This window comes from Sinohyriopsis cumingii, chromosome 4 (genome assembly GCF_028554795.1).
Source record: "Sinohyriopsis cumingii isolate HCF-2022 chromosome 4, ASM2855479v2, whole genome shotgun sequence".
NCBI classification, from domain to species: domain Eukaryota; kingdom Metazoa; phylum Mollusca; class Bivalvia; order Unionida; family Unionidae; genus Sinohyriopsis; species Sinohyriopsis cumingii.
The window spans coordinates 52,336,666-52,362,892 of NC_142964.1; the positions used below are offsets into that span (position 1 = coordinate 52,336,666).

The 26,227-nt window shown below is 35.3% G+C and overlaps 1 protein-coding gene across 1 annotated transcript in view; it reads right to left on the reverse strand.

Annotated features, from left to right (window-relative positions):
• Nucleotides 1-26,227, reverse strand: part of LOC149801160 (intermembrane lipid transfer protein VPS13A-like) — a 354,720-nt gene that overhangs the window by 277,711 nt on the left and 50,782 nt on the right. Inside the window, exons 7-14 of the mRNA XM_089956772.1 lie at nt 22,952-23,044; nt 15,907-15,964; nt 13,798-13,919; nt 12,032-12,213; nt 11,447-11,591; nt 8,539-8,653; nt 7,909-8,003; nt 6,218-6,354 (exon numbers count right to left, since the gene is read on the reverse strand). Of these exons, the coding sequence (XP_089812898.1) occupies nt 6,218-6,354; nt 7,909-8,003; nt 8,539-8,653; nt 11,447-11,591; nt 12,032-12,213; nt 13,798-13,919; nt 15,907-15,964; nt 22,952-23,044 (947 nt within the window). The remainder of the gene's footprint in view (nt 1-6,217; nt 6,355-7,908; nt 8,004-8,538; nt 8,654-11,446; nt 11,592-12,031; nt 12,214-13,797; nt 13,920-15,906; nt 15,965-22,951; nt 23,045-26,227) is intronic.

Sequence of the window (26,227 nt, forward strand, 5' to 3'; positions counted from 1 at the left end):
AAATGAGCACTAGTTTTAACATTGTTTTGTATGATTTTCCTTTAACTTGGACTGGCATATTCCAATCACAGACAATATCTTACAAGTCTTTCCACTTCTACCAGGTTGCTTTGATCTTCTGCTTAACAGCCTCCTTACATCCTCCCTTAATCTTTAACACTGATCCCATATACTTGAAGGTCTCCACTTGCCTCAATACATTTCCTTTGCTGCCAGTGTTCACCAAGGGTTCCTCAACCATTGAGCATAGCATGGTTTCTGTTTTGCTAGCAATAATTTTAAGGCCTTTACTATATAAGACACTTTCCCATTTGATAAACCTTAACATGCCACAATCAGATCATCAGCATGCCTCATGGTACTTCTTGCCTGGCAATTAATTCACTGAAGGCATCCACTACAATTATGAACAATAATGGGAAATACATAATCTGATAATGTCTTGCATTAATTAATGATAAAGTGTCAATTTTGTTAACTTTTTGTATTCTTAAAAGGGTAAAACATACTGAGCTGAATATTTTCAAAAACTCCTTGGGACATGCTACTGGATTCTTGAACATGCTTTTGAAAGATCGTATAATGCAGATCACAATTTTTGGAAGTTATTGCAGGCAAAGAAAGTACAGGAAGCTAAAGCTTGGGACAAGTAAAGCAGCTGGAATAAGTCAAACGGACTTTACAAAATTATTTAAGAATGTTTTGATCAAGGAACCACTGATTCTCATACAAACATTACAATTTAAAATTAAATCAGCAACTTTAATACAAATTGTGATTAATGCCATGTCTCTTCAAGCTTTGACTGTGGAATAATTTATTTGTCCTTTGTATTTCTTCTGTAATTTGTGCACTTATATGAGCTGGTCAGACCAATTTGAATAGTTAATGAGATTTTATTGATGAAACTTTCAAAGAAGCATTTATTTTCTCTTTTTTCCCTTGTACAATACAAATCTGAACAGGCTCAAAATGTGCCTTTCTAGATGTTCAATAACCATCTTAGAGTAAAGTCGGACCATTTTCTGAATTTGCAATCCTTTTATGTCCACTTTACTTTCATCAAACAAAATATTCATCAACTCTTCACATGCAATCAGGTTTTGCCCTTGAACATGGAGAATCATTTAGCAATATTGAGTGATGTTCAATGTGTTACATAAAGTAATGATGATATATGAAATTTTAGAACATAACATCAATGTGACGCATGAAATTAAAGACCATAAAGTCCAGGTGATATCTGAAATGATAGAACATGAGGTGAACTTGATTTGTTATTGCATAAAATGGCAGATCAGGGTGTAGGCTCTAGCAACTGGCCTCCTTTATGAGTGCAAAATAAAAGCATTTGGTGGTAAGCTGGGATTGAATTTACCTTAGCCAATGATATTCACAATAAATCCTACAAACCAAAGAGGGGAAACATTTATAATCATACAAAACAATGCAATTCCACAGTAACATGCCCTTTCCACATTTACTCCATGCGAAATTCTTTCCAAACTAAATAAATGTAAAGATGTGAAATGTTGGTACTGTAATGTCTATAAATATTTGAACAATTTAAAAAAACATTTTCCAGTGTAAAAATATACAATTGTGGAGAAAGGTTTGCTTCTTTGATAATATTTACATGATCCTTTTACATCAGGAGAATATTTGCTTCCTCACAGATCCTGCCTTCCCAAGCTAAGACATGTTAACCACATATTTTGGCCTGCTTTAGTAATGAAAGTGCTAAAATGTTTTCTGCTTAACAAGACATAAGTCAGATAAGGGTTGTCTCCCTTTCTTGGACTTGGGCAGAGGCACCAAATACCATCAATTAATTATCTGTTACTAATGCAGCAGAAGTGCATGTTCTGTCAGTGATGTAACTGCAAGGTGGAGGGAGGGGGATTTGTAAGGGTCTTCTCATATTATGATCTAGGATGCATTCTTAAAAGAATTTATTTTACTAAAAAAACAAAAACATTTTTCTTACAATACATTAGCAGATAATAATATAGTAGCAAAACAGGTAAGAGGTGACTGGATTTACATAACCTTCCCCTGGAGTTGGCTCTGGTTCCAGTCTCCTAATGTATGTCAAGCAGCTTAAAGTCTCATATGTGTGTGTGTGTGTGTGTGTGTGTCTGTGTGACTTTTAACATTAACAATTTTTCAGTCACATCACTAAGATGTTTGCAGTAGGGCAGTTTATAGTGATGTCTAGCACTGGGGCATCATACTGCAGACATGTTGCATCATGTCCGACTCAGTCACATTATCCTGACACCAGGCTGACCAGTCATAACACCAACCTCTTAATGCTGAGTGTCTAGAAAGGAAGCTGTTAGTACCATTTTCATAAGTCTTTGGTATGACTCAGCCAGGCTTCAAACTCCAGTGGAAGTAAGTATCCTATGCTGTTATGATACTTCTGAGTGACCTCAAAAGGAAACCTACTGCACTGTTCAGATAGGTCAAATTAAGTTCTTATGGATGAAAGGTCTTGGAGGAAAACTGAATAATGTTATCTCAGAATTTCATCACACAGCTTGAATAATGTTGGTGAGGGACCAGTTTCACTCAAATGCTATGCTGATGATGACAGACCAAATATCTTTCTGTGTTACTGTTTAAACACATAACACTGGTATGGATTAGAAATTCATCTGGTCATCAATCAGTTCCTTGGAAGCTGAATAAATAGCCCAATGAATCCAGGATGAAAGAGCCTGATGAGATATATCATCCCTTCTTTCCCTGATTGGTAAAAACAAACACTCTTTCTGAATTGGTCATGATACTTAGGCTATCACTTCAATGGCCTAATGGGGTTCTGCATGAATACTCCTTTGGGAAAAAGGGTCAGAAGAAGATACAGCCTGAAGACAAAAGACTGAATTCTTATGTTCAAGAGAGCATGGTCTCATCCACGAATCAAGAGGTTATTATGAGAGAAACCAAACTGCTGCGGTGGAACTGCAGTGAGTTGGGTCAGCCAATCAGGTATGAATTTCTGCTGATGAAACAGTAATGACTAACAAGCAGGTCTTATACAAAGGATGAGATCCAGCTTATGTTTGGCTTGCTGCTATTGAGACTAAGTCAAGCATGGAGCCAACAGCTATAATGGTGCAAACCAGTTGTGTATCAAGTAAAGATTTCCATCCTTGCACCAAGACCGGAAGTGATGTAACGGAGTGCCTGGCATTGTTTGCATCTTCACTCTGGGACTGAGTGTACAGGGAGACAAATCAGTGTACCCAGTATTGCTAAATATAAGTCAAAGGTTGAGACTGTGCTGGAGCTGGAATGGATAAGGCACAGGATCAGATAACATCAGGTGCCGAGCATCCAACAGTTACAAAACTGATCACCTTACTAGCCAGTTTGAGAGTCTATATGAAGTGATGGATTGTCCATGACTGATCCACATGGGCAGCCATACTATGCCAGTACTGTCTTGAAAGTCATATCAGTGTTTTAAATTATCATGCTGGGGAACTGTGAGTGACATCAGTGCTATGGCTGTGTGCAAGGTCCAAGAGGGCAAAGACTGCCACACCCTGTTTAGAACTGACAATTATTCAGGTGACTGGAACATAAAAACATGGCAACTGAAGCAACTTCAGTGGCAATAATGATTGTGACTGCATTATTATAAGAGTTTTTCTTGGTTCCCTTGCTACCATGGGTTAACTCTTTAGTTGAAACTGTTGTTGATCTTTCATCTGACCGTTGCAGACAAATATCACAAGTATGATCTGATCAAAAGACTGAACTTCTTATAGATCCCACCTTTAAACCTGACCAGTGTTACCTGTAATTTGAGAGAGCAAAATGATGGCATATATAGGTGAAATCAGTCAAGTGTCACACTAAGCTAATTGATGTGGATGCGATGAATTAAGATAAATAGAAAAGAAATTACTGAAATTATCCTTGTATTAAATGATCATGTATTGGATATAACTTGCAAAGAGTCAAGTACTAAGATGAAGTGTAAGTACTGTTGACCACTGTTGACCACTGTAGACCATTGGGTGCAGTATCAAGATGACACCAATTAGCTTTTTGCATGATGAAACACAGAGCTGCAAAGAATTTATGAATGATAACAATAAATAAGAGTCAGTAATAATACAGATAGGGTATATTGTCTTCAGATGAGAAGATTCATAAGGATACTCAAACTCGAGATGAGAAAATTCATAAGGATACTCAAACTTGAGATGAGAAGATTCAAAAAGGATACTCAATATTCAGATGAGAAAATTCATAAGGATACTCAAACTTGAGATGAGAAAATTCATAAGGATACTCAAACCTGAGATGAGAAAATTCATAAGGATACTCAAACCTGAGATGAGAAAATTCATAAGGATACTCAAACCTGAGATGAGAAAATTCATACGGATACTCAAACTTGAGATGAGAAAATTCATAAGGATACTCAAACTCGAGATGAGAAAATTCATAAGGATACTCAAACTTGAGATGAGAAGATTCAAAAAGGATACTCAATATTCAGATGAGAAAATTCATACGGATACTCAAACTTGAGATGAGAAAATTCATAAGGATACTCAAACCTGAGATGAGAAAATTCATAAGGATACTCAAACCTGAGATGAGAAAATTCATACGGATACTCAAACTTGAGATGAGAAAATTCATACGGATACTCAAACTTGAGATGAGAAAATTCATATGGATATTCAAAACTGAAGGCATTTGAGGACTGTTGTCATAGCAATACTAACCAGGCACAAGTGGAACCAGTTAATAATTACTGATATGATTTAGCACAATACCCCTATCCAAGGAGAGAACATCTTTTCCTGATTTCAATCTCAGCAAGCAGACAACATTTTAGTTCTTCATTGTTTAAAAATGTGGTTAACAACTTTACTAATTTGAAACATTGGACCTTACTGGCTGAAAGTATGTGAGGAAAATAACTGGCTTAAATATTTATTTATAACTTTCTTAAGACTAATATTTACACACATTTAATTAAAAAATAGTTCTCTGTACAACAATAATTTTGCAGAATGCAATGTCTCGCCAGTTCCACTCATAGAGAAACTGATCTAAATACAAAGAGTGGAGTGTGAAAAGTAGGTTACTGATACCTCATTTTGTCTGTAATGAACAATACTCTCGACGATTAATACACCCATAGAGGTTCACAACTGTACATAAAACAGTGTCGAGGCAAATGAGCTAAATGCAAGAACTGTGGATGTCTATGCGATTAGCAAGGACAATTCCATCAAAATAATGTTACCAATATAGCACATGGGACAGAAAGCCATCAAAATAATGTTACCAATATAGCAAATGGGACAGAAAGCCATCTAAATAATGTTACCAATATAGCAAATGGGACAGAAAGCCATCAAAATAATGTTACCATTATAGCACATGGGACACAAAGCCATCAAAATAATGTTACCATTATAGCAAATGGGACAGAAAGCCATCAAAATAATGTTACCAGTATAGCAAATGGAACAGAAAATTACAGGACAAAATAACTTTGTTACTGATTAATGGTGTTCCAAAACTTAGAAGTTATGAAACTTTGAGACAAAACAGTATGATTGAAAATTAGAAATTTATAATAAAACAATGCAAAGACCACACTAGTAAAATGTTTACAATGTAATTTCACTCTAGAGAACTGAATAGATATAGGACATTTAGCTAAAAAGTTTCTGATAATTTATACAAATATATGCCTTCAAATTCCAAACTGTAAAAGACAAATAACATTTTTAAAAAGTGCATATTATTATTATGGAAATTTTCGTTTTACAACTTATATCTCCACAGAGACAACAATATTTTTTGTCTCTCTAAAAATGTCTCCTCAAATGGAAAAATTCCACATCCTGTATCAAAATTATATTCCAAGTATGAAGGTACATGTGTATACCATCCACCCATACAGAAAAAAAAACTAAACCAAAAGTTCATGCTGACCATGTAATGGAAACAGAAATTCAACTAATAAACTAAAGGTTCAACTAACAGACATTAAGACTGCTGCCTTGCATTTGGTCACATTTCATATTGATGGCACAATACTACTGTCTTGCATTTGGTCACATTTCACACTGATGGCTCAATACTCTGAGTTAGTAGCCTTGCATGGAGATGTTAGATAGCAGAGAGGCATTAAGTTATGCAAGAAGCCAGTTTTTTTATTAAAAAAAGTGACCTTAATGCATCCCCTGCTGGTCTTGTCTCCCAGGATCCAAGCATCTGAGTGACTGAGATCTGCAAAATCTTCTTGCTGTAGTTCACAAGGGACAGACAGCAGCTCTTCAAGTTCACTTGAACCTTCTTCTCTATGTACTGTAAAGAACAAAACCGTGCAGCTCTAGATGAGTAGATGTGAATTTGAAATTCTGCTTTTACCTGAATATTTCAGTTGTGAATACTAATGGCACACTTTTTAAATAAATCTATCAGTATTTTGAAGATTTCTGTGCATCTACATTTTACACTTCAATGACTCATGTGAAGTGTTGCATTTATGCCAGTTTGTCAAACATTATCAACCAGAGTTATCCAACTTTGTGTGTGGATGCAACTTGGCAAGTATAACACCATCTTACCAAAATTAGTCACCTGGCTGACACTTTACTTTCAATTACATCAGTTACGTTTTACATTAAGGTCAGAGAGGTATTCAACTTTGTGAATGCTTCTTGCTGAGTACCATGACACCTTATCAAAATTAGGTCACTGTGACATGTTTCACACCTCAATGAGTCTAGTGCAATTAGGCTGGTTTCTTGTGTACTTTAGTACAGTGTTGTAGAAAATGGGAGGGTACATTTGTGTATACAACACATTTATAGTTGTATATTTTTTCATCTATTACCGTTAACAGCATTATTTAGTTTACAGGTGCCTTCGGTATACATTATAAGTAATGCTAGTATTTTTATAATGTCTTTGAACTAAATGCACAGTAAATCTTATCCCTTTTCTTGTTTTCATAAATAACCAATCTGCCATTTAAAGATGCCATTTGTATATATTCTAACCAATGTTAGTATTTTTATAATATCTTGGAACTAAATGAATAGTAAATCTTATACCTTTTTTTTAATTTATAAATAACCAATCTGCATAGACTTGTAGCCTTTGGCCCAGTTTTGCATTCTAACAAATTATCAGGGTAAATAAATTAAATTAAAAAAAACTCTAACTGCAAAAAAGAATGCATATACTGAAATACTGGTGTCATACTAATGGTAAAAATGTACCATACTGGTGTAAGATTAATGTTAAAAACGTACTATTTTGGTATCAGACTAATGGTAAAAATGTACCATACTGGTATCAGATTAATGTTAAAAACGTACTATTTTGGTATGAGACTAACAGTAAAAATGTACCATACTGGTATCAGATTAATGTTAAAAAAGTACTATTTTGGTATCAGACTAATGGTAAAAATGTACCATACTGGTATCAGATTAATGTTAAAAATGTACTATTTTGGTGTGAGATTAATATTACAAATGTACTTTTTGGTGTCAGACTATTGCTAGAAATGTACTATTTTGGTGCCAGAATAAATGTAAAAATTTATCATTTTTGTGCCAGACTAATAAAAAATGTACCATTCTGGTGTCAGACTAAGGGGTCTCTGATCAGGGGTGGCCTCTCTCAAGGGCTTCTCAAGACAGACCACTTTAATTAAAAAGTATATTTTAGGAGGAGCAATTGCAGGATTGAAGATAATTCTTAACAAGTCACCAAAATATTCAACCAAATGCACGAAAATCACACATAATATTTGCAACTCCTACTTTTGTTTACGTCAACTGGGGAAGTGATACATACATCACATTATTTACAGGTAAGACAAAATAAATTACACTTTTCAGTACTCACTTCTCTTGACATTTTGAAAGTTTTCGCATTGACATCATAGCCTATTCCTTGATACAGTCTGTTTTTCTCTTCCACACTCAACTGGGATAGCCAATCTAAACAGCAAATCAAAATCCAGTCTTAGTTATAAACAAAAGCTTAGTGATGAAATTTGGGCACTACACATTCCAGTAATTCTCTTTTATAAATGAATCAATGAACTTTGACATACAACCTTCCTTACAACGTAGACTGAATTCAAACAATGTTGACAATTTGAGGGATTAAAATATATATCTCATTATGAGACACACACACACACACACACACACACATATATACATCTTTTCATGTATATATATTTTTACCTATCATCTAGAATAAGATATACTATAGGTAGTCAGAACAGCTAATTGCAGCTTGTTCAAGGAAAGAAGAGTCAATTACAACTGTCTCTGTGAATGTAGTTAAATATCTGCCATGGGTGACCCCAGCCCAGCAGAGAGTAATATTAATTAACTTAAAATTTGAGAATGAAAAAAAATATATATTTGCATAACAGAAAGTTGCAATGTTTATAATCTGCCATCTGATAATTATAACTGAAGATAGAGATGCTAAAATCATATGACAGCATCTCAGATTCTGTACCTCCATCCTCCTTCATGATCTTTATCTCCACATCCTCCTCATCACTGCTTCCACCAAACCAGCTGCTGAACCAGCCTTTTTCTTTCTTCTTCTTTTTCAATCTCTCTGGTGCAAACTGAATTAAAATGAGAAAGAAAAATCACCATGAATCTATCATAAGAACTAGGTATTGCTAATAATTTATACCAATAAATCTTAATTCACTCTACATGCATTAAAATCAGCATGAAGATCTTTCTTCAAACAAAATACAAGCAGTGTCTACACAGTCACACAAACCCATTCAAATTAACTGTTTGGGCACAATGTGTTCCCAAGAGTGAACATAGATAATACTCACTGACCTATACTGACATCACGATTTTAAGGAAAAGCCTGTTCCTGCAAGATACCCATGCTGCATGGAAAATAAGCCGTCATACATACAATTATGTATTTTGAGAATATAAAGCAGTCAGTCAGAGATAAGTGGAGGGTGCAGGTGAGCTGGCAGGCAGGAAGTAGGGGATGTGTGACCCCATAGCCCTTGCCGAGTGTTTTGGCCAGTGAAGCTTAGATTCAAAGTGCAGGAAGGATGTGTGTGACTCCACAGACCTCGCCAAGCATTTTGTCTGGTGAAGAGTGAACTGGAAGTGTAGGAGTGCGCATCTCTATAAGGGCCTCATTGAGCATCTTGGCTTGTTGAGGGAAGATTCAAAATGTGAGCAGAAAAGCAAAAATACAGTGTCAAAACCTGGAACAGTAAATAGAGTTCAACTGTGGCCACATTTAGCTATTATTCCATGAAGAATACATAAATATATATATTAAATATACATATATTGGTGACATAGGGATGATAAACTGTATAAATTCATAGAGACAAACTGGAGTGATATTCCGATCAGAATACAGGTGGGAAAACTGACCTTGGTGAGTTCCTAATGTAGTGCAATGACAGAATTGTACAATTAAAAGAGAGCTGAATAACAATCAGTTTCTATTAATCTAATTTCATTTTAACATTTTATCATCACAAAGGGTAGTGTATGGAGAAATGTGCATTGTTTGTGTCATATGTCAATAAATGTAATGTTATTTGAGTATTTTCTACTGTTTGTCTTCATTCTTTGAGTGATTATTGCTTGCCCAAACATTCACCCTCCCCTATCTTAAGTATCTGACTAAGTATAGGTAAGTTCATGACATAAACATTTATTTCACAGACTCTTCATTTCGGCATACTGATGAATAAAGTATCCCATCTACTTTCTTCATGCCACCATATCATTAGCTGTAAATATTGAACATCATCATAAATGGGAATATATTTACATTCTATCACACACTTCATTCTTTATTATCTCTCTGCAGTCCTGGAAATTAGGGTGTTTTTACTGTCATCACAAAAATTCAAAATTCAAATCCAATTTCAACTTCCTATAACAAGGTTTCAATGGAACTATCCTAGGTTAAGTGAACGATCAACGATCAAACTCTGTTAACCACCAGCTGTAATTCCAAGCTCCATTTCAATTGTTGCAACTGCTGTCAGGAGACTCCTGATAAGTCCTTTCCAAGTTAATGGGCCCATGATCACTGAATTACATATAAACTTTCATGTCAGAACAAAACACACATATGTCCATGACCAACAAGAAATTTCTAATACAGCTGGTCTGAACAAAACACACATCTGTCCATGACCAACAAGAAATGTCTAATACAGCTGGTCTGAACAAAACACACATCTGACCATGACCAACAAGAAATGTCTAATACAGCTGGTCTGAACAAAACACACATCTGTCCATGACCAACAAGAAATGTGTATTACAACTGGTCTGAACAAAACACACATCTGTCCATGACCAACAAGAAATGTGTAATACAGCTGGTCTGAACAAAACACACATCTGTCCATGACCAACAAGAAATGTCTAATACAGCTGGTCTGAACAAAACACACATCTGTCCATGACCAACAAGAAATGTCTAATACAGCTGGTCTGAACAAAACACACATCTGTCCATGACCAACAAGAAATGTGTAATACAGTTGGTCTGAACAAAACACACATCTGACCATGACCAACAAGAAATGTCTAATACAGCTGGTCTGAACAAAATACACACCTGTCCATGACCAACAAGAAATGTGTATTACAGCTGGTCTGAACAAAACACACATCTGTCCATCCATGACAAACAAGAAATGTGTAATACAGCTGGTCAGAACAAAACACACATCTGTCCATCCATGACCAACAAGAAATGTGTAATACAGCTGGTCTGAACAAAACACACATCTGTCCATGACCAACAAGAAATGTGTATTACAACTGGCTGCAACTGTTTGTAAGCCATCAAAATATTGACAAGATCAAGTTCCTCTAAATTTGTACTTTACAGACTTATTTTCCAATTAGTATTGACTAAAAATACTGGAAAATGAATATACATAATTCAAAGGTAACAAATATTATCATCAATAACTTAATTTATAATAGTTTGAATCATTATAAATCAAGTATCATTTTAGTATAATTACATCTATATCAAATTTCAACACCATCCAAGGATTTTAAATGTGATTTCAACTTAAAGCTTCAGCACAAGTTTTTGAACTCAGAAAACTCATGCGACAAATAGGCCACCTACAATGTATGTTTGAAACCCTTTTGAGCACACAACTGCAAATCTGGTTCAATCTCCCATAATCAGATGTCATTCTTAGATAAATCCAAGATTTATTGATAAATAATAATGAGAAAGAGAAATCAAAGTTGAACAAACAATCCTGACAATTTAAGATTTTAATTTTAAAACAATCAAAGAAAATTTCCCTAACTATTGAACTTGAAGTTTAAGTTCAACTTTTGTGCTCAAATAGTTTGCAAAGTAATGGCTTGGATGTTTTGTTACAAACCTCTGTTTTGGCCTGTTCCCTCGCCATAAGTATGTTTCCAACATCCAATCCCTCCTCCAGCTCTCGCAGTTTGGACTTGATGGACTCATGGTCTGGGTGCTCCAAACTCTTCTTGTACAGTTCTTTATACTTGCGATATTTGATCCTAAAAAGTGAAGAAAAAGGTGTATCACAATAGCTCCTACGAACCTATGATATGTTTCCTCAATCAAAAAAGAACAACAAATTTTAATTTGAAATAATTTTAATTTAACATAAATTATCCTCCAGTCAAAATTATTCATCCCCAAATTCCCTCCAACAGTCCTTCCTAAGGTTTTACAAAAATAAAGAAGTATTGTACAGTTCTCTTCATTTATGCATGATCTGCAATATTTATTATATATGTTATATATATATGTTCATATTTACATGTAAAGTCAATGTAGACATGATTTCTGGTCATATTTATATGTAAGGTTTATCTCTGCATGCATGCTTTCATGTGTAAATTGAAACATATTTTTTACACATGGTAAAAACTCTGCCTATGTACAACAGCACTGTAGACATAACAAAATTTGAATTGCATGTAAGAATATGAACCTGTGTTCCTTGATTCGTTCCCAGGAGTACTGTCGAATGAACTCCTCCACAATGGCATTATATGCATACTGCCACCATGATTTGGGGCTGATCTTCAGTGGGACATTGGGGTGGTACTTCCTATATCTCTGGTTGATCCTCATCAGTTTGAAAGAATCATTCAAACTCAGCAGGTTTAAAAACTGTTCAAAAGAAGAAAGAAAAGATGAAAAGGTGAAATTATAGTTGCTTATGCCATCATCCAAAAGCATAGTCTAAGTGAGACATTAAATATCTTGAAGACTGTACATCATACAGGATATTTTATTTTGTGCTTAAGTATATTACCCACAGCTCTATAAAAGCCAGTATGTTCTTTCAGTTACAATGACCGTGACTTTTGACCTTATTATCCTGCAATTAATAGGGCTTTTCTTTACACCAATGGAAATACATCCTCAAAGTAACTGTGATGGTGGAGAACCCTAGGCATTGTGCAGACACTGTAACTGTTTCACTCAATGACCTTGACCCTTGAGCTTTTGAGCCCAAAATCAGTAGGGTTGTTTCTGACCACATGTACAATACACAAAGTTTGGCTGACTGCAGACAACTAAAATAACTGATTAGAAGCCCAATCGGTAACAGATGAATATCATAACAATATATACTCTACATTGTGTAAATAAGCCAATAATTGAATGATTTCCCTTTGGTCTATACTATAGACACTGTTGTCATCAGTCCCTTACACCATGTGCTTTTGTAACATGTAGTGTTGTGTCAGCACAGGTGACACCTTTACAACAAAATATGCATAGCAAATAAAAAAAGAGAAAAGATAACAGTAACAACAACTATCTATATCATCTTCCAACACATGTTTAAGGAGCTTATCACATAACACTTTACCATTGGACTTGACCAGAAAGTCCCTTTGATCAAGTGTTATGTCATTTTAATGTTTTAAGTCCACTTGTTGTATAACAAAAATAAAACAGTAGAGTAGTACAAAATACTGTTGTTGGGTGAAATTACTTAATTTTCTGAAAGAAATAAGAATGACACTAAAAATTAGGAAATTTGTTATCATGAACCAAAAAGTACACATTTTCCGGTTCATTTAATATTAAGAATATCACTGTTACTGTTACAATTTGTATATCTCCTTTGAATGTTTTCATAATTTTTATCATAACTGTCACAAATATCTGGTGGCAATGTCCATATTTGGGAAAACTATCTGACAAGAGCCATAGAGATCCATAAAATTCCAAATGGACAGCATGTACATATGTGTACCAGTCTAAATGTGACAACGAATGAGTGGTTAACAATACAGTGCATTCACAATATCCATGTAGAGTTTTGTTTTTATTACTGTTATGCACCAAGTCTATTACACCCTAATGGGTACAGAGCAGCTTCTGTCCTTATTGGAAAATTGTACCAACTGTCTTCATTGTAAAAGTATGATGTTTAGATCATTTATTACTGACACCTTGTCAGTTAACTAAAGACACTTTGTTTACACTAATTGCCTGTGCATTCATACTGTGAAGGCATTATACTCCCAAAGCTTACTATTCTCCTGACTGGTCAATCTTAATTTTACTTGATCAACTGCAATAAGCAACAGCTGTCAATGCTGGGAGCATAGGTCACAAAAACCTATATGTGCTATCAATGGCATTTATTGAGATCTCATTTTGTCTAATTTCTTTTCAAAATTAAGGCATGCCTGTATCTGAAAAAATGTTCTGGAGATACAGAGATAATAGACTTACTTGTTGACGTGACAACAGAATCTCAATTTCTTGAAGTGTGATGTCAGAAAAAATCTTTGGCATAGTGAGATTGTTGTCCTTGCTTATGATGACTCGGGTCTGGGCAGATACTGGCTCAACAACTGAAAGATTGAAGTGTCATGGTATGGATAAGTTTGAGTAAACACAGTAAAATACACTGAAATCTCCCTTAAAGAGCAACTATTTTGATTTTTCAAGGGAAGAGAGCCTTAAATGAAGACAAAATGTCAATGAAAAAAATCACAGAAAAACCAAAAACTGGCTTCAACTTTGGAAGAAAGGTGACCATTATAATGGGACTAGACTATATTGGTCATAAAAATTACACTTCTGCTTTGTTTACCCAGGAAGAATTTTTCACAATGGCCATACCATAATTATAACTATTATAAAAATGGTCATAGACTGCACAGCAGTAATGCACCTGCTTTGCAACTTCATAGTCCCAGGGTCAATCCCAAGTTCTGATAAGTAACAGGTTGCTCAAATGATCATCTTAAGTCAGTGGTTTTCACCGAGGCCTCCAGTCACCTCCACCTCAAAGACAACATTAAACGAAAATCTTCAGGAGCTGTTGAGAATCATTATTGTATATCTGTATAATTTGTATTCCAATAAATATTTAAAAAGATACAAAAAACTTTCACTTAAAAAACAAAAGATGTATATAGGGTAAAGAAATCCTGGGAAATCTATTATTAAATTAAAATATTAATACATCTACAGAAAGATCTTATGAAGATATGCTGAGTGTAGCTCATGCTGAGATTTAAAAATGAATTATGGGAATGTGTGTTGTGGATTAAACTCATGGGACCAAAAACACATAATTACTTTATACAAGTTAAGTCCCCCCTCACAATGATTGTTATAATGTAATTCTGGAAAATTGTTCTGAGGAAAATTTAATAAAGATTTTTATATTCCCCAAAAGTGCCTTCAGAAGTATATTGTATGAACCAGTAATACATACTGCAGATAGTATCAATAATATGAAGATAAAAAGGCAAATGTTAAAGGCTTTATATAAATACAATTAAAAGTATATAAATGATATGTTTCATTTCAGAGAATCTGTCAATACATCAACTCTAAACTCATTTTCTTCAAGAAATTTCAAAATTCCAAAAGCAAACACCGAATTAATCAAGAGAAAATTTTAATGCTGAGGCTCACTGTCATGAAGTTGCATTCCATATGAAATTGAGGTGTCTAGACAGTTTATGGCACAGAAATACAAGGTTTTTTAGTGTCAAGGCTCTTGGAAGTGCTTTGCCCAAGAACACACAATGTTAACTGACCCAGGTTAATCCAAAGGTAGGATTTGAACCTGCATCCTTTAAGTCAGGAAATCAGCATCCTAGCCAGTATGACTTATACTACCACTAGTCTCTCATCACATGCAGAATGTTAAAATAAGCCTATTCTACATCCTAAAGCCTGAAGAAGGGACCAAACGAAGTCAAGCAAGTCCCCCTCCATTTCTACATTTCAAAACAGTTACTAAATGGATGAAATAATAATTTAGAAATGAAATTAAATGACTTGCATCCCTAATATATTTTAGTAATCTCTGTGCAGGTGCCACAGAAAGAGAGTGAGAGATGAGAACATGCATGCATGAGAAAAGGTTTCCTTTTATGTGAGTGATGGTACTTTGTACATTTTCTATATAGCCAAGGGCCTCAAAAAAGATCAGTTGTACTTGACTGAGTTACCCTCAATAAATAAAGACAATTATGTCTAATACTATTACTATTATTATTATTATTATTATCATTATTATTCTCCAGCCAACAGTATGTCTGTCACTCAAAGAATGCAGTCTGTTTAACAACATCATCTAGTTATAACATCAACCCTTTTTCAGAGATAAAAACAAGAAACTGGAGAGAAATCACATGAAAATGTTTATCATTGTATCTCGGCATATAAGGTTCAGGCAATAAATATCTCAAATATTATAGCAAATGATTATTCTAATGAGCCCAAAAAGGAAATATTTTTATATGCATAAAATGTCTGAAACTTAATAGATACTGAAATAAATGTTGTAGTATTTATATAATGTACCACTACACTACTTACTGAAATCGAACTCTTCTTCAAAAATTTGATGCGAGTCAATTGCAGTTTTCAGCAAATTCTGAAACCAACAAGAGAAGATTGGCATGAATTAAAATAATGAAACCATTGTGTTTACCAGATAGCAACTAGAGCTATTAGTACAATCTGGATCACAAAGAGCCCTAGTCACTACAATTATGGCCTTTAATACAAAAACTTCCATTGGGAAATCTAATTTAGGAGTTGATTGGCACTCAGGAGCCACAACTGCCCTAAATGCTGAAATGAAAAGTTTAAAAGCCATCTCTTTCAAGGACTGGTCAATACAAGTAACAAATCAAGGACTGGTCAATACAAGCAACATCACATGTAAGATACAAAGCTGGCCAACAATTGCCATACCTCTGTCCAAAATGGAGTATATGAGATAGAACCCAAGAAAGAAACATCTAAGTCCAAAAAATATATTCACATTAAACTGTATCAGAATATGTAGAGTAGTTCTTGAACTACCAATTACAACCAACCTCCAATTTAAATATATGAGGCTGATTTACATTGGCCATAACTCTGTCAAAAATGGATTACATGAGACAATGTCCAACAAGACAGATTTACATCTATAAAGCAATGTTCACACTGTAAAGCTGATTGATAGCTCTGAAACCCTATTCCAAATCGAATTAAAATGATTCTGGAGCTAAACCAGTTACAACCAACATCATATGTGAAATTCTGGCATTATTATCAAGGGCCAAAACTCTGTTCAAAATGGAGTTGATGAAACAAAACCCATAAAAGGCACATATGGATAAACTGATACCATATAGAAGGAAATTGTAGCAACAGACACATTTTGGCAATTTAACAGTATCAGAGTTTGACTGCCAAAAAATAAATCTCTTCAAAATTTAGCACCTGAAATAACAACTCTATTTACAATATAAAAAATAAATTAGTCAAAGTTTACAAATGAAATTGCCAAATCTAACATCCATAAAAAATATCTGCTAGATGGTAAACTGCTCTTGAACATCTTTTGAATAAACAAGATCCAGCACAAATGTTCTACATATATGTCCAATTTTTCTGGAAGTTGTAAAAGAGCTCAATAATGGCCCTCTATTTTGACAAGCAAAACACTGAAACTATACAAATTGTCTCACAAACTACATTTGAAATAAAAATAAAACTGTAAGATTATATTTTCATACAATAAAATTGACAATTGTTGTGTCCTGTAAAGTGCCATAAGAGTTTTGATGCCCAAGTGTTATGCTTTATCTCATGTTTTTGCCAAATATATTAATCAATTATTTTTTCCTACAATACTTACCTAATCCCATTAATTTTAGGAATATAAGCCCTACTATTCAGCCCTCCCAAAGATGAAACTTTGTCTTCTCTGTCTATAAATAGACAAAGGGTAATTAACAGTTGCCCATTAACTCCCTTGCAACCTACAGGTGGCACTAGTTTAAATTGAGCGGACCATCACTTAACAGGATGCTTACATGCAGGGAGGATGGGAGGGTATTAAAGTAATGTGATAAGTCTTCTAAGAGAAAGATAATTTACTAAAACAAAAAACTTGCTTTCTCCTTCAAATATGTTCCCAAACAGATCACAGACAGAGGGAATGTTGAGCATCCAACCTATACACCAGGTGCCTTTTGAGGGTAGAAAATTGGATTCCCCATATTAAGGTCAACTCACTCCCCTAATTGCAAGCAGCCCACTGCAGGCGACATGGTTTGTATGGAAAGGAGAAATAATGAGATCTTCTTACCACATAAAGGTTCCAGGTGAATCCTGCAAAAGCTGTGTAAGTGCTATTCCTGAATTTGTGCTGGTGTCAACTGGGTCTAGTGTCCATGTCTTCTATGATAAAAACTCAAAATGGCTGACTGTGCATGCCAATGGACTAGTTCAATAATATGTCTGATAGACACATCATGGTCAAAGGCACGGCTTGCAAAGATTGCAAATATTTCTTGAGTGGAGATCTTCATGATGTGACTCAGTTCTGGTGGTAAGTCAGAATAAGCCATATGTATTACCAACTTCAGCCATGATGAAAGGGCTTGAGGGGTTATGTTATATTTTCAGGGCTTGAGGGGTTATGTTATATTTTTAGGGTCTGAAGGTTCATAGAGGCTGCTCATATATTTTGAGCAGTGATCTTCAAGGCAACTATGTTCAAGTGATATGTCAGAGTATGCAGTTCATATACCAACTTCAACAAACATCAGAGGGATGGGGAGGTTATTTCCTCTTTCCAAGGTTTGACTGGGAGAAAGAGGCATCTTTGAGCTCCACTACCTGGCTCAGTCTGCTTCAGATAAAGTCTGGACACATGTACCCATTTGAAAAAGCCTCTTGGGTTGTGTTAATACAAGACAGGTAATATGATGACTTTTGATTGCCCACTGTTGGCAAACAATTCCATCAAAATTGGGTTGTGTCATAATGAGTGCCAAGCCATCTCATCAAAACTAAAGGTAGGATGAGTCAACAGGGAGGGAATGTAATTCACTGACTCTGCATGCTGAAGCAAACACTATCATGAAAAGAGGTTTTGTGTGAAAGTAGCTTCAATGAGGTAGCAGCTAAAGGCTTGAATTTGTTTAAATTTAACCAAGTCAGAATTCAAAAAAAAGAATTCACTTAGGAAATCAATGTGAGTGATTAAAGCCAATGCAAAGTCTAAGTTGGACAATAAGTCAGAGACATCATTGTTATGAGCAGGATCCTCCCTGCCATGATAATGGAATGCCCTTAATTGTAATCAGAGCCAACATTTTCTCATCAAACAGGCAGAGTCAGCTACATGTGGGACAGAGTTTCTTCAGGGATATTTTATTTACTTTGCACTGTCCCTGAAAATGTGTCACTTCCATTCGTAAGCCTTAAATTGGAGGGGCTTCCAGCTCATAAAACTCTTTCTGTGATTTAAGTGTTGAATTGTTTCTGCTGCAAGACTCTCCAGACAAGAACATAGTCTAAAGGAAAGGATGGTCCAGGCAAGGACAAAACATATGAGTTCAAAGCTGGTAGAGAAGATTTGGCCTGGTCAGGATTGTCTGGATAAATCTAACGCTATATCGAGAAGATCGCTGATCCAGGATTTGTCCCAGAGGAGAGGAGCAATCAGAATCATTACTGCACTCCTGGCCCCTCAATTCTATATAATCTTGGAACTAAGTGCATTGAGGGCAGGCAAAGGGCCATAGACCCTCCAAACTGAGAGAAAGATCATCAACAGACCAATCCAATAATGGTGAAACAATGGTGAACAGTTTATGATTCCACCTAGTTGTAAAAAGATCAATCACTGCATGCACCCATAGCTGGCAAATCTAATGAAAGACCAATGGCTGGAGGGACCACTCTGTATGGAAAATAGGCTAAGACACTTAGTCTACTGGGAATATGTCTGATCTAGATGTGGATGTTTCATTGTGGGCACCAATGACATAATGCCCAGGCCAGAATGTAGAGTTGGGATGATTTAGCACTACCCTGTTTGAGAAGGTATGTCATCAGCATAGAGCTTTCTGACATGATAAGCTCCATCTCAGTCTGAAGATGGTCACTTCAAAAATGAAAAGCTTTAATGATAGCTTTCATCTTGAAGACATTGATATGGAGACCTGCATCCTCTGGACCCCACTGGTTGTCGACAGTGTCAAAGTCAGGTTAGAGATGGGTTGCTCATCTACAGCTGTCTGTAATTGTACACACGGTCACATCCAGGTGAGGCTGTTCAAGAGGTGTTAAAATGGATTCTGAGAGGATGACAAATCGGACTACTCAATGGTGGTAAAGACAGCATGTTGAGGTGTGTAAAATCCATTCCAAGGTGAACCAACTGATGGAATGGACAAAGATATTGTTCTGATGGAAGGAGAGGCAGACTGATCTAGCCAACTCCATCTTGAATGCCATTAGCTGTCCTAATCAGAAAAGGCCTGGAGGAAAAATCCAGAAATTGTAAGATTCCAAACAATCTATACTGCCAGAGTTTTGATGAACATCCGGATCTCTTGCTACAAAAGCAGTATCATGGTACTTCTGTCAGGAATGGACAGGATGAAAGGGGAGTGTGTAGGCAAAACAAGAACTGAAGGCCCTCTGAGACAATTGGGATTGCCCCCTCGCCTGGAAGAAAGAGACCGATCCAATGCTACAGGATGGTTGTCTTCAGGCAGTCAGAGACACAAGTCAGCACCAAGAGAAGGTGTGGGGGTAGATATGTTTCCTATCCCCTTAATAAGACACCCTCCGGAAATGTTTAGCAGATTGTCTTCATTCATAGGAATGGGATTGCACCTGGCTTTTTGGCTGAGCAGTGAACAATCCTCTTTGCCTATGGTCATCACATCATTGAGGGTGAATTGGATATGATTTATAAGATTATCGTTGCTGTGCAGAGAGATGGAGTGGCAGGTCTTGAGCTGCATGTCCTCGCAAGTCCTCTATCTTTCCAACGAACAGCAAGGGGGGTTCAGAGGATCTGGGCAGGATGTGCACTACAGGCCTTGCCTGAACAATTGCCAGATATGCCAAATCCAACAACTGTGGTGTGGCCACTGAGAACAAGCTTCAAAGTGGTGTTCAAAATGTCTCTATCCACCATAAAGAAACAGGTGATGACAGACTGACTGCAGTGTAGTACTTATTTAACGCTGGGAGATCTGTGATGAAGGCACTGGAATGGGTCTTATACTATCGAGATTGCAAAAAATGCTGTAAGCTGATTCTTCCCAAAATAAAAGACTTTGGAATTGTCTATGTCACTGATCTTGGCAGACAGACTCTCAGCAAATTCCTAGATTTGTTCCAAATGGGTTGTCCAGGTGGATCATGATCAATGTCTGTAGAATACATTCCTGGAAGCATTGAAAAAAGCATGGCCATTGTCTCTAAAAAATGTCACAGTGTTGTCCAAGAGGGTAAGCTATCAGTAAATGGTTAGCTGTGCGGGTAAACTGTGGGTAAGCTGAGGGTTAGAGGGTAAGCTGCGAGTATCCGCAGAATGTAGTCATGGAATTGATATGGACGGCTTGTCAAAAATAAAAACAGCCAGTTTAGGTGTCAGGCATATGGATGGCAGTGTAGACAGCTGAACTGCTGAAGTAATGGTAATGTGAGACAGATGGATACCCTGTCAATAAGATCTCTGGTAATGGTAACATTTCATGGCTCAACTTGATGAGGCATACAAGAATATGTCATAGAAGCAATACAGTCACTAAACAGTATGGATTTTCAGCCAGACAGCTTCATGGTACAGCTTTCAGTCAACATAGCATCAAAACTGAGGTGAAGCTGGATGGTGTGATCAGTACTCAGATGGCTGGACTGTAAGGCTGGCAGCCAATAGCATCAAAACTGAAATGCAGCCAGACAGTATGGGTTGAGAGATTGACAGTATGGTTGGTGGCTGAGACAGCAGTAAATCTGAGATGCAGCAGACAATCTGAATTGAGAGCTTGACGGTACGGTTGGCAGCTGAGACAGCATCAAAACTGCCATGCAGCTAGATGGCACCACTCAATCAGGTCATTTATAAACCCCAAGTGCTGCAACATTCAAGTCAAAAGGAAATGCCTAGATATGCAGGGGAACTTAGAACACCTGGGCTGCTTTGAATTGGGTGAAAACTCCCCAAAGTGTTGAAATTCTCACCTAAAACAGGGAGAGATGGAAGGACACAGAACTGGTCATTCAAGTCATTTATAAACCCCCTGCACCTAGACATACAGACTCAAAGAACATGATTGGACATATGAAGGATTTATACCAACTATGCTGCTTAGAAAAGGGTGGAAATGCCCCCAAAATATTGAAATTCTCCAGATGTAACAGCATCCCTGACAAGACTGACCAAAAACATTAGTACTCTTGGTCCTTTGATTTCCCATGTCACTTCCTGTTTCTTGTCAACATGGTGCACATTCTGCACATATCCAGTGATATACACTTTGTATAAGCAAGACAAGAGTGATGAGATCAAAACAAGAGTCATGAGATCAAAACAAGAGTCATGAGATCAAGACAAGAGTCATGAGATCAAGACAAGAGTCATGAGATTCTCACTGGCTTGCATTCTTGCATTTAGCATACTTAGTTTTCAAAGCTGATTCTGAAATGACAAAGTAAGAAAGGGAAGAAAAAGAAAGAAATGCATAGTTAACTGCATTAAAAATTCAGAGACACCTGCTATACCAAGCATAATAAATAAATAGTGTGTGCAAAGATGAACTTTAACACATTCTAATGCAATGTATCCATGGTAAAGCCATGCATTCAGAGAGTGCATAAACTAAGTCCATGTAAGTGATAAAAAATTCACATAATTACAGTCAAAATTCAAAAATAATGTATTCCACCTGTAGAATAATCCCTAATACATAAAAAAATAACAAAATCCTCAATGATGGAATGGAAATAGCACAAATATCCACTTTGTTTCAGGAGGCAATCTGAATGACATTTTGTCGGTTCACAAGCAAAAGCTTAAACTAACACCACTGTAGGCAACAAAGGGAGTTAATGGCAAAAGTTACTGTCCTTTGTCTATATAATATTGCCAGAAAAGTCTTTGGGAGGGCTGGATTAGGGAGGTAGTAGGGCTTACATTTCTGTGATTAATGTGATCAGGGAATGTATTCAAAGGAGAAATGGCAAATGTGTTACATCAAAAATATGTTATGGTTTTATCAAATGGCATATACTTCTCTGACAAATGAAAGAAATAATTAATTCCAAAAAATAAACTTTAAAGAATCAATAGTTAAAATTATACCTGGAGAAAAATTGTATTTTTAAAAAAACAAATAACAGATGAACAATCTGCCTAAAACTGTAGTGTTTTCCCTTTACATTTATGCTTCAGAGGCCCTCAAATTTTTTATTTGACCCCCACTTTTGATACCAAAGTTGTTGTTTTTTTACTCAGTCTGACCCCCAGTGTTTTCAATTTACACAAACTGGTATCTGTTGACACCTCGGTACCTTTAAGAGAGGAATGCTCTAGATTAGTGATAATGGAAACACCTACCCTCCACCCATCTGTGTTTAGCCTGGATTTCAGTAAATGCTGCTCTGGGACATAGGGATTCCAGTACACTGACAGTTCTTCTAGAGACAAAAGCTAAGAAAATAAAACAAAACTATTAATTATATTTTTAAAAACTGAACTTTTTTTATATATCAGTCCATGCAAATAGCTTTAGTTACTTTTATTACCTTTCAAGTTGGGAAGAATTGTGATTATATGATCATTACAAAAATCCACCTGTAATTTTTGCTAGATATGCCCTTATGTTTTCAAAGAGATAACAGGGTTCAGTACATGAGCCTAAATGTACTTTATACCATATTTCATCTTGCAGCCTGTAAGTTTAGGGAAACTACATATATATTCCAGAGTAGTAAACCTTCTCTTACCAGCCAATAATCAGAAAAAATCTAGAACTGGATTATTTACATCAAACTAGGGTAACATGAGTTCAATGCATTCATTTAAGTTTTTTTTAAAAACAGCAGTACTCGAAATCACCAGTACAGTGGCCCCCCTCTTGAATGCATCCCTCCATCCAACCATCTTTTTACAACCAATATCCATTGACACTGATGAATTTGTGTTCAAAAATGGCCACCTTGTAAAATAATCAGCAGCCAGCATATTAGTGCTAAAATGTAAAATTTTCCCCTCACAAGCAGCCAAATTTTATTTTAATATGTGTCCAGAACCAATATTGAATACATATGGTAAGGTGAGTAATCTGGTTATCTCTACCGATGTCTGTTTCCATGTTGGCTAAAGTTCATGTATCACTAAAGTTAATAAATTACAGAAGATGGGCCCTACAATGTTGTGGTAGAGTCTGACGTTTCACACAACTGTTGAATTCTTCTCTTTGATGATTATGACCGGATATTATTTGTCAAGATCATAACAAGGTCAATATTAATTCTGTGGAATAACCCACACAGAGAAATCATGTTATAAGGCCACTTTCCCACTGCAGAAAGGGTGGCCACATAAGATGGGTACCACTGTACTCTGTGGTTGCATTTCCTTTTCGGCACATCATTTTCCTATGAAAATTACTGATTCTATGAAACATGGATGCACACTGGAATTTTCTATAATAATTCTGGATTGAGCTGCTACTCTAATTAACCATTATTTTTTTTATATTTTTTTTTATAATTCCCCTCTTTGATAATTCCCCTATTTCTGTGACAGATTTCTTTTAATGTAAATACAAGCTTTGTTTTTTTACTGATCTTTTTTATAGTTCTGGCTGTTATTATGTTAAGAAATTTAATGTTACATCAAGTATACAAGTTAGAATGTTTTTTAAGAAATTTAATGTTGCATCAAGTATACAAGTTAGAATGTTTTTTAAGAAATTTAATGTTGCATCAAGTATACAAGTTAGAATGTTTTTTAAGAAATTTAATGTTGCATCAAGCATACAAGTTAGAATGTTTTTTAAGAAATTTAATGTTGCATCAAGTATACAAGTTAGAATGTTTTTTAAGAAATTTAATGTTGCATCAAGTATACAAGTTAGAATGTTTTTTAAGAAATTTAATGTTGCATCAAGTATACAAGTTAGAATGTTTTTTAAGAAATTTAATGTTGCATCAAGTATACAAGTTGGAATGTTTTTTAAGAAATTTAATGTTGCATCAAGTATACAAGTTAGAATGTTTTCTTAAGAAATTTAATGTTGCATCAAGTATACAAGTTAGAATGTTTTTTAAGAAATTTAATGTTACATCAAGTATACAAGTTAGAATGTTTTTTAAGAAATTTAATGTTACATCAAGTATACAAGTTAGAATGTTTTTTAAGAAATTTAATGTTACATCAAGTATACAAGTTAGAATGTTTTTTTGCTAGTAAACATCTGCAACTTCAAGGCGAAAATCTACAAGCAAAATCACAAACAATTCCAAATTAAATTTTCAATCATCAAATACTTGCTCATATTTTAAATGTATTGCCATACGAGAATTTTAAGCAACATTGTTGATTTTGGCAATCACAAATGCCAACATTATTAACTGCATGGCACAAACTGATTGAAAAAAGTAAATATTTTTAGAAGGATACTGTCTTGAGTAACCAGCATGACAATTTGATTATGTTTATAAAGCATTCCCCCACTGCAGCCAAATTAATCCATCTCCAAAGAGTTCCAAATTTTACACAAAAAAATTAGTTTCATGATAATGGACATTTTCTGCCCCCATTTTTTATGAAGAATTTTTTTTTTAAAGTTTGAGATTTTTCTGTTTCAATAAGTCATTCAATATTCAAATCAAACTATTTTACAGTAATGTTCTTCACAGATGTCAATTTTTTAAATTAAAAAAAAAAAATCATACACGAGGGGGTATTTTGGAAATGCAGACAATACGCTTACTTATGCAGTTTCAAAATACCCCCTCGTGTATGAGCATAAACTTGCTCCATAAGGAAATTATGAAACATTGTGTATCTTTAATGGATAAACTGCAAGGTTGTGCTTGTGTCTAAAAAGTTTTGCTGGTGTCTAAAATCTAAAATATTTAAAAATGTTATCACATGACATCGGCATTTTGGTGCTGTTCTGTCATAAAATATGAGTAGATATCTGCGTAGTTTACAAATAATACATAAAAGGTTACAATTATTTATGCTAATATCTGCTATGAATCTCTTCAGTCAGTATCCATGGGGATATTTACAGCTCCTTGAATAAAACTACTAAATATCTAAATAGCATGGACAAAAGAGCGTTATATTTGAAAAAATTTCATCCAGTCAGTATTTGGGTATATTGTTACAGTATTCATTTTTTTAGAAATATGATAAAATCCAGTGGAGAATCTTCATTGTCAGATTTCATTTTTGCTACATAAATTAATGTATTTATGGACAGACAGATAGACAAGAAGAATATAGATAGACACACAGTAATAGCAATACCCGTCTTCCCCACCCCCCATCTAACATGCCAATAGATAAAATTTGCATAAATGTCAACTTGTTTGGGTTACCGGTAATTTGTATGTTGTTTTCTTTTCATTTTTGTCAGTGTACAGCTGTACAACCATTTTGTATGTTTTTTCTTATAAAAACTCACTTTTTTTCTTCAAATAATTGTTTTTTTGTTAATCCATGAGTCTGGATGTAACTTTTTTTTAAATCAAGCACGATCCAGAATCTTTTTTTAGCTATGTGCAAGCAACTTGGGGATAACTCTAAAATGCTTTGGAAAGTGATGGAAGCTGGGAATGCCAAAAAATCAGGTCAAGTTGAAGTATCCTTCTTTAC